The sequence below is a fragment of the Dermacentor albipictus genome, chromosome 2 (genome assembly GCF_038994185.2).
Source record: "Dermacentor albipictus isolate Rhodes 1998 colony chromosome 2, USDA_Dalb.pri_finalv2, whole genome shotgun sequence".
Classification (NCBI taxonomy): Eukaryota; Metazoa; Arthropoda; class Arachnida; order Ixodida; family Ixodidae; genus Dermacentor; species Dermacentor albipictus.
The window spans coordinates 163,189,807-163,203,412 of record NC_091822.1 but is presented as its reverse complement, the minus strand read 5'-3'; the positions used below and the strand labels follow the sequence as shown (position 1 = coordinate 163,203,412).

The 13,606-nt window shown below is 44.1% G+C and overlaps 2 protein-coding genes across 4 annotated transcripts in view; one reads left to right on the top strand and one right to left on the bottom strand.

Moving 5' to 3' along the window:
- The window catches only part of LOC139056243 (uncharacterized), a 56,534-nt gene extending 49,109 nt beyond the window's left edge, over nucleotides 1–7,425 (bottom strand). For 2 of the 3 annotated variants that reach the window (XM_070534311.1, XM_070534308.1), the window contains exons 1-2: nucleotides 7,029–7,425; nucleotides 3,156–3,272 (exon numbers count right to left, since the gene is read on the bottom strand). In XM_070534311.1, coding sequence (XP_070390412.1) covers nucleotides 3,156–3,178 — 23 coding nt within the window. In that variant the 5' untranslated portion in view covers nucleotides 3,179–3,272; nucleotides 7,029–7,425. Of the gene's footprint in view, nucleotides 1–3,151; nucleotides 3,273–7,028 lie in introns of all 3 variants that reach the window. The other variant, XM_070534310.1, reaches the window with a different exon arrangement.
- LOC139056242 (uncharacterized) overlaps nucleotides 1,485–13,606 on the top strand; it is a 63,494-nt gene continuing 51,372 nt past the window's right edge. Inside the window, exon 1 of the mRNA XM_070534302.1 lies at nucleotides 1,485–2,029. Within this exon, the coding sequence (XP_070390403.1) occupies nucleotides 1,571–2,029 (459 nt within the window). The 5' untranslated portion in view covers nucleotides 1,485–1,570. The remainder of the gene's footprint in view (nucleotides 2,030–13,606) is intronic.

Below are 13,606 nucleotides of genomic sequence, written 5' to 3'. Positions count from 1 at the left end.
AAAGTAGCAAATGAATGGGGAGCTCAGATGCTAAGGGGCAAGAATTTTCTGCTAGAAATGTTATTACTGTTGTGCCTTAGCCCTGGTGCTGCAAATGGAAGGTGGAAGAAACAAGTACAGTACAAATTGAAAAAGTGCTGTGGCAAGAGTGAGCAGCATTAGATCGGTGCCTCATCAAAATGATTGAATTTGCAGTGCTCATCTGCACTCAACAAAGTGTGCTAACCTGTGCTGCTGGAAGTGTGCGAGCTATCTCGAGATGAAATGTGCAATCAGCCAGCTCTTCCAGATTTAGAAAAGACTTAAGACCAGAGGAAAATTTCTAAAACTACAAGACAGCAACCTGATTTGTTAAATCATATTTTGGATGTTTCCAGTAGAAGCACTTGCACCAACGAAAACTAAGTTGCATTAAAGGTTGGACTTCAGAAAGTGCATCAACACTACACCAACGATAAATGCAATTCCACTACGTGGATAACTTGCCTTGTATGAAAACATTGTTTTCACCTTTTGCACTCCTGTTCGCCACATAAGCATTGCGGATTAAACAAAGTCTCAGTTTTTCATGCAATGCGTTTGTCACTGGCTGACCACAGAGACGCCGAACAAGTGTACTGGCAGGCATTCAGAGCTATTTCGCATGCGGTTGTAGTGATCTGAGCCCTTGTTTCGCCCACATAGAGCGCCCCGTATATGAGCTAGACATCGTAACAGCCGGGATTATTAACTAGCCAATATCAGTGTTACTGCACAGCTTTCACAAAGGTCTACTGCTATGAAACTGCATGACGACCACTTTTCTTTTGCATACATTTCTTCCGTATTCATCCGCAGGGCGTAGTGTTTTGCCAGTGTGGCTATACAGCGCTCCCAACGATCTACGGCTCAGATTGCATGACGACGCAAGTTTTATACTTACACACACAGAGTACAAGATTTCCATTCCCACGAACCTCCAAGTGTGCTGTATTCTCAGTTACATTAAGAACTAATGCATCGGCACGGCAGTTAATTCATAAACTGTTTCCGTTCCCGCGATTCCCCTGAAGTGTGTGGTATGCTGACCTTGATCAACGACACTAATGAACAATGCATCGGCACGACGTAATGCTTTGTCACTAAAGTCATCCGAGAAGACACCTCACTTCCAAATGTATCCCCTTGTGACTATAAAATTTAATATGCTACCGTCGCAACAAAATAGAAACAAACTCACCTCGGACGCGGCTTTTTCCGCCTTGCCGGCCACGCATTCTGTCGTTTCTGTGCTGCAAGCTCGGCTAGGGACAAACGGAGCAAACGGTTTTCTTCCCCGTAGTACCTAAACGACGAGAAATCTTGAGCACCAAAAGTCCCCACATTTCTCTCTCGCAGCTACTGCTCCTCGCGCGTGCGCAGAAACTGCGGTGAAATCCATTTTCGATGTGCTCGTCGCTGCCGGGACGCGCTCGCCGGGAATGCGTCGCGGCCGCTCCGAACGGGCCAAAATGTCCGCCGCTTGGAACGAAGCTCCGGCGTACGTTGCATCCGCGCTGGCTTTACCGCGCGTCGTAGGCGAAACGTAACAATGGGAGTAGAGATGCGGTGCACGGAGTACAGGCCAACAATCCAAATGTGCCTGGAGTGCATGCAAGAGGGACACCGCTCGGACGTTTGTCCAAACCCCAAGAACATATGCCGTGGCTGCGGACTCGAAAATCCACCCCCGCAAGGACACGAATGTGAAGTGAAGTGCGCCATGTGCAGGGCGGCGGGGCACGAGACGCGTCGGTGCCCGAACAAACTGATTGCCGCCAAGCGCGCGAAGACGACTCGCCAGTCTCGATCGCGGGAGCGGTCGGGACAGAACACCAAAAAGGCACCGGGGCGCTGGTTCGAGTCCATGGAAGAGGAGGACTTCTACCGGCACCGATCGCGATCCAGATCTCCACACGGAAGCAGAACGAAGAGCAATACTCCGTCGAGGGACCCCTCCAGCTCCAGGGCTTCACAGCGGTCAAATTCGCCACTGCCTAAAAAACAGCAGGTGAGCTGGGCGAGGGTTGTTTCTCCCACTGCTCCAAAACAGGATACTGGTGAAAATGATAAACGCATTCAAAAATTGGAGAAGGAAAATGCGCGACTAAGAGAACAGCTCACAGGAGAAGAACGCAAACGACAATCACTTGAGAAACAAGTGTCAGAGTTAGAGGCGCGCTTCAATAGCACAATACCACAGCAGGAAATGCCGCGTCAATTTGAAGAAATAGCCAAAGCGAAAGCGGCGGCAGATATAAACTCCGTCTCCGCGCAGTCTCCGACAACCCAAATCTCAAAAAACGCGCAGATAACGGCAGCGCAGATCCAGACAATGATCGCGAAAAACTTGAAAATATTTATGCATGAAATGATGGCATTAATTACCCAAAGGTTAACTGAATTTCAACAACAGTGCACGAAGGACTTCGAGCGTGTTAGCCGTCGTCTGCTACGGGAGGCCCACCACCGGCGGCGCCACCGTCGAGGCCGCGCCGAGCGGAGGAGGAGGAAAGTGAATGGCGCTACTTTGGGAGATTGAGGGGCTTTACGCTTTCTGGTTAAGCAGCGCCATCTGGCGACCACCTAGGTAAGTTCCATGCGCTGCCGCTGCCTATTTTCCTACCACTGCGGTAGGTACAGTTTCCCTACTCTAAAGCTGGTTCTTTATCCCTTGCATACGCAAGATTGAGCCGCGAGCCCCCGCCGGCTCACCCTTGCGCACACAAAGCATACGGTGCGCGGCGACGATTTTATTGCCTTAATTATACGGAGTTTCACGGCAATGGCGACGACGACAGCAGATATGTGCCTGGAGTGTCCATATAATTGGTATCAGATTGATGAAAGAAAATATCTAAGCACTGTAAGGATTGGTGCGATGCATAATAAGCTGACGAAAATTTCTATTTTCGCTCCGATTATCTTAATATTACCCCTTGTATTAAATCGGGTTTGTATGATATTAGGCTTTCTACAGTAACGCTGGTCTTTGCATCTTATTTGCCATAACCCACAAAGGCAACAAGTGCCATATCAGTGACTGCATTTCTAATTTTGTGTATCGCTTATTCTGTTGCACAAGCACATTGTAATACAGCATAATAATTTTGACATAAGGGAAATATCTTACCCACTTGTCCACCAACAGGAACAGCATTAAATTCCTCGGCGTTGGCAAGGAATTCTTGGGCAGCACCGACGTCAGTAACCCTCACTACAATATCGTCGTTGGTGAGGGACTGGGTGGTCATCTGTAAAAGGAAGATTTGTTCTAGCATTCTGCTGCCGTACCTCACCCCTCCTCCCCCAACAAATTATCACAAGCAAATCCCAACCTTACAGATATCTAACGTTCGTGAGCATAGCAGGGAATATAATGAAATAGCGAAAAAAGGACAATTTCATTTCTGAAGCAATATTGGTGTTCGCGGAAACAGAGGCATCCCAGCATTGCAGTAATAACGAAAATAACCATTAATAAGAGGTGTACACTTTTCTAGGACACATGCGCACTTTTTCAACGATAAAATTTACCTTCAGACGCAGCACACAAGCAGCAAAAGAACTTCGAAGGGCAGTGACTGATAAGCAGCACATATTTTTGAGGTTAGTAGTGACTTTTTCAGTGATGTGATGTTGTTAGGATCGTCACGTTGCAAAGCGTGTGACGCAAGGAAGATGGAGGAGACGGTGCATGATGAGTAACACACGGCACAGGCACGTACCCAGGGGGGGGGCCCGGGCGCCCCCCCGAAATCAAGTGGCATACTCCCCCCCCCCCCCCCTCTCCCCACCCACGCCACCACTCCTCACACATTGGCACCTGTTCCTCGGTCAGCCTTATGCTGCCTTTTTCACTCCTTTTAGATGGCGGTAGTTATCGGCATTTCTTGTAATGTGAAGTACAGTTTTATCATAGCTTCCGCACCCACGCGATTAACTCGAGATGCGCTCAGTTGTCACCATCTATTCAACCGTCACGCGCATAGCTGTTGCTTTTGTTAGTTCAACCTTTTTGTTTAGGCTGATCCTGGGACCAGGAGAGGGATGCGGCTGTTACTCAGCTGGTCTGTACTCTCATGGAACGAGTTGCGGCCGGAGAAAACACCAATTGCGTTTAACGTTTCCCTTTGCTTCATTATTTCCTTGAGTTACGGCTCGCCGCGACGCTGGCAGATGCCCGGAACCATATACACGTGATACGGGTTAGATAAGGTGGGAAATAAAATGATGTGAAAGAGCGTCCATCATGAAACCCTGCAATAACCCAATAACCCTTAAACCCATAAGCAAGATGACTGTCGCCAGTTACCTCGTCTGTTTTTTCTTAATTGTATAGTACTTTTCGTGCAAAATTGGAAACCGGAAATAAAAATCGCAAGGAGTTGAGAAATTAAGCGATCTACTAAGGGAGAGAGCCAACGCAACAATCAAACTGCAAGAAAGCGAATAATAAAAATGTTAACCGTTGTTTATGAGAATATTTATGGATTAACATCGTTTTATTTAAAAAGGAAGTAGAGAAAACGCCGCTGGAAGTGGAGAATAATTACTTGCTTTGAATGACGCTCCTATAGTTATCGGTCGAACAGCCACACGTAGCCACATCTCTGCTGTGCTTATGTGGGTGTTTTTCTAACCTTTCTCGGTGAGCGCAGTACGTCTAGAATCGCAGAGTCCTGCGCTCTACGCGGTTGTATGGGACTGGCGGCCGCACAGCGTTACACAATTCGCGGAACTGTCAAAACTGATCCACAAGGCGAAAATAACTGATATTCCAAACTATAACATGTGAAAGACTGAAGAAGCCGTAAAAAAAACGAACGCAGCCTGAAATCAGTAAAAAAGAAACCCGGCATAGGACAAACCATGATGTATGCACTAAAAGATAAGAGGGATAATACCATAAGCAATCTCGAAGATACAGCAAAAGCAGCGGAAAAATTCTAAGCTGACCTGTATACAGTACCCAGAGGAGTCACGATACCTCACTTAAAAACAGTAATGAACAGGTTACAGAAACTCTCCTATAATGAGCGATGAGGTCAGAAGGGTGCTGCAAGACATGAAACGATGAAGAGCGGGAAGAGGAACAGTCCATTTAATCAAAGATGGAGGAGACATAATGCTTAGAAAACTGGCGGCTCTTTATACGAAGTGTATATCGACTGCAAGGGTCCCAGAAAACTGGAAGAATGCAGACATTTTACTAATCCACAAAAAAGGAGACGGTAAAGAATAGAAAAATTATAGGACCGTTAGCTTGCTCCCAGTATTATATAAGATATTTACCAAAATAATCTCCAATATAATAAGGGCAACACTGGATTTTGTCAACCAAGGGAACAGGCTGACTTCAGGAAGAGATACCTTACAATGGATCACATCCATGTCATCGATCAGGTTATCGCGAAATCTGCAGAGTACAGTAAGCCTCTCTATGTGGCTTATATAGATTAGGAAAATGCATTTCATTCAGTAGAGATACCAGCAGTCTTGAGGCACTACGTAATCAAGGACTACAGAACGCTTACGTAAAAATATTGAAAAATATTGCTACATGCGTGTGGTATTTGTTTGTTTGAACGAGGTGCGTGGGCGCCATCACTCCAGGAAAGAGGAGGAAGAACGAACTGGGCTCGCGCTGTGAATCCAACCGGTCAGCGCTGCAACCGTTGTAAATATAATCTGTAAATAGTTTCTCGTCTTACTAGCTCGTCCTTCGCGTAAGAATATATACAGAGGTTCTACAGCTACCTTAATTCTGCACAAGAAAAGCAGGGAGAGACCTATAGGGAAATGGGTGAGACAGGGAGACAATTTCTCCAAGGCTATTCACTGCGTGCTTAGAAGTCAAGCCGGTAAACTGGGAAGGCTTAGTAGTAAACATCAGCGGCAAATATCTCAGCAACCTTCGGTTTGCCGATGACATTGTTCTATTCAACAACAATGCAGACAAGTTACAACAAATGATTGGGGACCTTAACAGAGAGAGTGTAAGAGTGGGGTTGAATATTATTATGCAGAAGATGACGATAATGATAAATAGCCGGGCAAAGGAACAAGAAATCAGCATCGCCAGTCGGCCACTAGACTGTGAAGGAGCACGGTTACCTAGGTCAATTATTCACAGGTAACCATGATCATGAGAAGGAAATTCACAGAAGAATAAAAATAGTTTGGATCGCATACGGCAGACATTGCCAGCTCCTGACTGGAAGCTTACCATTATTATTGAAAAGTAAGGTGTGCAATCAGTGCATTTTGCCAGTGCTGACATATGGGGCAGATACTTGAGAATGAGTAAAGGACCGTGCAAAGAGCGATCAAACAAAGATTGCTAGGCATAACGTCAAGAGAGAGAAAGAGAGCGGTTTGGATCAGAGAGCGAACGGGTATAGACGATATTCTAATTGATATCAAGATGACAAAATGTAGCTGGGCAGGTCATGTAATGCGCCGGTTAGATAACCGTTGGACCATTAGGGTTACAGAATGGGTACCAAGAGAAGGAAAACGCAATCGAGGACGACAAAACACTAACCCCCGTATTCAGAAACGCACCTTGACTTGAAGCCCATGCTTGACTTGATATAAATGACGCCTGTTGCGAACGCGCCCAAGATGCTCATCGCGTTTCTTACGGTGCGTTCGCGACAGGCGTCAATAAAATCAAGTCAAGCATGGGCTTCAAGTCAAGGTGCGTTTCTGAATACGGGGGTAAGTGGAGCGATGAAATTAGGAAAATCGCGGGCGCAAGTTGGAATCGGTTTGCGCAGGACAGGGGTAAATGGAGATCGCAGGGAAAGGCCTTCGTCCTGCAGTGGACATAAAACATGATGATGATGATGATGATGATGGAGGTGGTGGGCCCCCCCCCCCGAAAAAAAATCCTGGGTACGTGCCTGACACGGCAATTATATTAGAAGGCACGTAAACACGAAGAATACCTTAAACTAGCCCCACACATATACGGTTGTTCGTAAACGGGAAAAGAATAGTCTCACGAGGTTGCGGTTGAAGTACGGAATGTGGTGAGGCGTAGAGTTCTTGAAGTGGAACACTCGCTCGTCGAGTGATGACCGGCGTGGTGGTAGAGCAGACACAGCAGCACGGGGCAGGAAAAGGTGGACGGTCCACAGCTCCGTGGACGCGAACAGGCCACCCTGAAGTCTCGAGCAGGAAGACGGCCCCAGGCGCTCGTTCCGATGACGGACGCCCGGTCACCCGAACCTCGCGCGTAGAAGCGGGTTCGAGGCTGCAGCAGGCCGTTCCGGGGTCTCGTGCAAGGCAGTGACCTGAGGCGTTCCCAGTCCCGAAGACGGACGCCCGGTCAGGTGAACCTCGCCAGGAGATGTCGGTTCCGAAGGCCCGGTGGCCCTAGTCGCGTCGGCGTTCCCAACGATCTCCGTTGCGCGAGCCTCCTTCTCATGCGCTGCTCGAGCCTCCTTCGTCTTTCTTTTCCTCTTGTTGAGGACGGCCGCAATGTCGTCTGCTCTTGCGCTCGGTAGTTTGTGCGCACTTCTTCACAATCACCCCCTACTTAAGAAAGTTCTTTCGTTCAAAGAACTTGAGGGAACTCGATATATGCTAGTTCACTGTAGCACAAACGTACCACAAAGCAATACTACTGCACCACAGATCCGAGCACCGCACACTCGGTACGTTTGAGTACACATAAAGAATACCATAATGCTACAGTTCCGAGCACCGCACACTCGGCATGTAAGAATACACACAGATTACTACAACACTAGAGTTTCGAGCACCGCACACTCGGCATAATGACAACATGAAGAAGTCACAACACCACGATATAAGGTGAAAACAAAAATCCACTAAACTAACATGCAAGCAAATGTTGTTCGACATTAAAGTTACACCCATTTGAAGTGCATGCTTTTAGAACATCATGTTGAAAACCCCATGGGAGGGCGACGCCGATAGCTTCCCGTCGGCCGCCGATTCTTTCCCTTCAAACGGATAGGCATGATCATTTTCGGTGTAATCAGTCTGACAAGCAGCTGACGCTTTCGTTAATGGCGGTGATATAGGCGGTCGTTCCTCATACTTTTTCAGTAAATTTATGTGGAACAGTGTCGTCCTTGTCCCGAGGTCAATGACGTAATCGACGTCATTTCTCCTCTCAAGTACAGTGAATGGCCCTTTCCACGTAAGAATCAATATGTTGTTGTCCGAAGGCAGCAGTAGCAAAACCTTGTCTCCAACAGCTAAATGACGTGGTCTGGCCTTCCGGTCGTAGTGCTTCTTCTGTACATGTTTTGCTTCTTGAAGCTCCTCCTTGGCCAAACGAAAAGTGTCTTCAAGACGCTTCCGTAGCTCGACTACATACCCGTACACTCTAAAAACTAGGAAGGGTATCGCAGGAGTGAAGCGGCCGGTTCACTCTTCAAAGCGTCGTTTTACTCTCGCAAAATGTCGAGGAGAGTGAAATGCATTGTTCACTCTCTCACCAAGGAGAGAGTGAAATGTGCTTTTCACTCTCCCCCTTCAGAGAGCGAGAGTAGTTCTACTCTTGCGGCAATAGAGAACAAAACGTAGCGTGATCTTCTGCTTCAACTGTAGGTGGCTGGCCCCGAACATGGCAATGTATCATTCATGCACGCTGAGCAAAGAACACATCGTTTTGCTTCTAAGAGAACAGGCCGCCGCAGTTCAAAGGAACGCGTAGCGAGCGCTCTACTTTTTCACTCGGAGTTCTCCACCGCGCGCGCGCGCGCTCAAGATCGCGGAACACAGCACCGGAGAAAGGTGATCTTTTATTGTGTCTGTAGCTCTCAATTTACTCATCACGGCTTTTCTTTGAATGCCTCAACCGTTGAGCTTCCTGCTTCTGCTCCTCCAAGTACATTTGTCGCCGGTTCCATGTGCCTAAAACTGGTATCTGCAGCGCCTTTGTAATTTGAACTTTAAGAATGTCGCTTTCCTTCTATTACCTCCACAGACAATTCTCTGTGACATGCGAAGAATGTCACAGAAGGGAAAAAAAAACACTTGGCAATGTCTGCTATGTCTAGCCAAGTGTACAAATTTAAGGACTTTCCAGTACTTCTAAAAATTCCAGGCTTTTCAATGCCTTGGAAATGGGTTTTCAAGGATCGCTACAAACCCTGGTTTCTAGCACCTAAATAATTTTACAAGCTTATTTTATAATAATAATAACCTTTATTTATTTCCATCAACGTGATGGGGGAGGTAAGGGAAAAAAAGCTGTAACAGACAGCTTGACTAGTTCCCGCCCCCCCAAAGAAAAAAAAAACATTCCATAAAGGCAGACAGTTCAGCTATCGACAGCAAAAAACATTTTTTGATTGTACAAAAATAATACGTAGAACTACAAGCATCTTTGTGGCGTATAAATATGCACATTCCGAAACATGTGAACATGTAACTGTAGTAATGACATTATGTTTACAGGACACTGTTGGAAGACATATGTAAACAGCGTACACACAACAACGGCTTATTAACATCTGCATAATGGTATATCATGAAACATTCGTCACTACATCTCACAATGAAAAAAAGAAAGTTCAGGAAGCACGTCAGAAGACAAAAAGAAATTTGATATGCATACCAATTATACATACGAGAACAATGTTCAGGGAAATACAACTGAGGCAGAAAAGAACAATTTTAATTGCTGTTTTGATGTATGTTCTATTTGTATAGCGTGTCTGTGACAAAAATTTAATAATTCTGGCAGCTTTCTGTTCATCATTTGCTGTCCATAGGTAGTTCGACACGTTTCTACGTTCCAAAGTTCCCTACTACGTGTATCGTATAAAGGAGCTTTCTTAGACAGAGAAGCTAAAACTGAGAGAAAGTTTATGTTTTGTTTCACATCCTTTTTATATGTTAAACACAGACGGTATGGATACATTTGAGTAATTCTCATAATTTTCAGCTTTTCAAACAAAGGCTGAGACGGATGATCTCGAGGAACACCGAGAACATGTCGCAACATTCTTTTTTGCATTGTAAGAATTTTACGTAAATTTGTAACAGCCGTAGTTCCCCAAACTAAATGTGCATAATTAATATGAGAGTGAAATAATGTATTGTAAAGAATAACCTTGACCTGCACAGGCAGTATCTCTTTATTAATGTACGTAGCTCCTACGACACTTGAAATCTTAGAAACAACGTGTTCCACGTGGTCTTCCCACGTTAAGTTCTCGTTGAACACAACGCCAAGAGTTTTGAATGCGCGGAGTATTTCTATTTTTGAATCGCCCAACAAAAGATCTGTATTTATAAAAACGCTCTTATTCCTTGGACGGAAAAGTATGGCTTTCGTCTTGGCCGTGTTTATTTTTAATGCATTAGCACTTGACCACTCAGTCAAACGCGATAGAGAGCTATTTGCTTCAGAAATTAAGTCATTCGGACATGCAGCTGAGAATAGCATAGTCGTGTCATCGGCATAAATGATATGTTTAACGTTCGGATTAATACATATAATGTCATTCAAATAGATATTAAATAAAAGTGGTCCAAGGATACTTCCCTGAGGTACTCCTGATGTTATTGTTTTTTTATCGGAAGAGAAACCATTGAGGTAGACATACTGTCGTCGATTTTCTAAATAAGATGCTAAAAGTGCTAGTGCATTACCACGGATTCCATATGTATCTAACTTTTTGAGTAAGATTGAATGTGTAAGAAACTCGAACGCTTTTGTGAAGTCTACAAAAACTCCCAAGGCAACTTCTTTTTTTTCGAAGGCGTTTAAAATAAATTCTTTCTGCTCCAGCAAAGCCTGTTCCGTCGACCTGTGTTTACGGAAGCCAAATTGTGACTGGGAAAGTATACCATATTTATCGCAGAAATTCATTATTTTGGCGTAAATTACTTTTTCCAACCCTTTAGAAAAAATAGGGAGTATGGACACGGGTCTGTAGTTTCCGATATCAGTCTTATCGCCTTTTTTATAGAGCACTGTCACCCTAGCAATCTGCAATCGTTTTGGAAACACTCCCTGTAAAAAACACAGATTAAATATGTGCGTTAGGCACGGTGAAATTAGTTCTATTACATGTTTGACAGGTGCAACTTTTATACCGTCTGCGTCGCTGCTTTTACTGTTATTTAGTCCTCGGAACGCCGAAATAACATCAGGCTCTATTACAGGACTAAAAAAAAGGGATTTCTGGTTTTTAGTTCTAATATAATCGAGTGCTCCTTCAGTCGGACGTTCTACTTTAATATCAACAAAGTATTTGTTAAATTCTTCCGCTAAACGAGCGCCTGTGATCTCTTCATTGTTACGTTCAATCTTTGTAACAAAGCTAAAGTTTTTGTGGCGATTTAGAACTGTATTTAGTTTTTCCCATATTTCGTTTGTCTTTCCTGCAGAACTCTGAAAGAAATTGCAAATGTAGTCATTCCTGGCACCCCTAATCTCCTTCGTTAATTTATTGCGGAATACTTTAAACGTCTTTAGTATATCTGGGTCGCGTGTAGCCATGAATTTTGCATACAATTTATCTCTAATGTCAATCTTTCTGAGAAGTTCTTTCGTAATCCATGGCTTACGTATCTTCTTTGGCTTCGAAAAGACTTTTTTGGGAAAACATTTATTGTATACATCTAAAAACAGACTCAGAAAGATATTAAATGCACTTTCAGCATCTGTCTCGTTCAGCACAATACGCCAATCTACACGAGAAATTTGTAATTTGAAAATTTCCATATTCGTTGACGAAAAGTCTTGAAAGTATTGCTGTGTGGGTTTCGTTTTACGCATATGCTTATCTAAACACATATATATAGCGAAGTGATCACTTATATGTGTGTACATAATTCCAGCCTTCATATCAGATGCATGCAAGTTGGTTATAAACATATCAAGCAACGAAGAAGACGTGGGAGTAATTCTGGTAGGCTTATTAATTACATTCATACATCCATAGGCTTTAATTAATTGCTCAAATTCCCGTTTTGCGGGCAGATCTCCAAGCATATTAATGTTAAAATCTCCACCGATGATTACAGATAGCTTATTTTCATTTGCAAAAGTAAACAAAGAATCTAGAAATACTAAGAAGTTTTGCACATTTCCGCTCGGAGGCCGGTATATTACGCTTAATAGTTTTTTGTCGACAGTCAAACATAAAATTTCATAGTCTTCATGAATGCAAGAAAAATTCGGCACTTGGTCACAGACAAGATGGTTCTTCACCATCATTGCCACACCTCCTCCACGAGAGGTAGTTCGGTTTACCAAATAGGTGTTGTAGGAGGGTAAGCACAATGCATTAGCTTCTTCTGTGTACCAGGTCTCCGTAAGCATAATGATGTCAAAAGCAAAATCAAGCTTGCTGAACAAAATTTCGAACTGAGCGGATTTTTTCTTAGCTGACTGGGCATTGAGGTGAAATAGCTTAAGTGAACTGTCATAGTCCAGACCACAAACATCTTTAAATTCGGATGGTGTAATGTAATCTTTGTATGAAGCCATAATAGGGAAAAGAAAGAAAAAAGTAACTTAAGTCTATTTAATCTTGGCTAAGTCCTCCTTGCATTTTACATGATGTACTGTTGTTCCATCTTTCTGGCGGACGAAAACTTTGCCGTTACGATGCCAGGCGTATTTGAAATCGTGCTCTTTAGCCCATTGCCTGGTTACCTCAAGCAATACCCTGCTGTGTTTCGTCAAATTTCCTGAATGTAGCAGCCCATTTTCGACTGGTTGAGTTCTGTTTTTTTTTCGTAAAAACTGAGCCTTCAAATCCTGTCTTGTAAAATGTGCTATGACACCTGGTATCTTATCTTTAGGTGCTGGAAGTCTGTGCAAAGCGACAATGTCGTATTTAGTTATTTCTGGAATGTGAAGCACGGCTGCCACTTCATTGATTTTCGACAATAAGTCTTCGTTTTCACTGACGGGTATGCCATGGAACTCGAGATTTAGTTTTCTGCTTTGCCATTCAAGGTTGTTTAGATCTTGAGTTATCTGTCGTTTTTCAGTTGCGCGGTCTTGAGATTCAATTGATTCGACTCGTTTTTTTTAGCTGCGATATTTCTTTGTCATGATTGCGCATGTGTACCAGAACTTCATCATATTTGTCTGACATCACTTCCACTGCGTGCTCAATTTTTTCTACTGTGTCCTTTAATGTCATGAGGCTTTCTAGTTTTGCATGAATACCTTGAAGCACACTCGCTATGTCTGCATCTTGTTCTTTTTTTGTTTTGTTGCTTTGGCTACCTCTCGGCTTAGCTATCTTACATGTTTGGCAAAGCCAACCCTTCCGCCATGCTTCGCTTTTTGATTTGTAAGTTGATTCAGCTACCCCTGAGCAGTTACCGAAATGGTACATGAAGGAACATTCTCCGCACACCATCCCTTTTTCACAACTTTCCTTACAACCAGGACATGCATCGTCGTCTGAAAGTGGCATGTTTGCAAGGAAAACAAACCCACATAAAGAGAAGAGCAGGAATACTACAATGGCAGCAGCAGTGGCGACAAGAACAAGAGGCAACTAAGTACAACCTACAGAAAACTAACTGGATTCCAACTAACCTGCAATTTGCAGAACAGAGGTTTAGCGCTTGT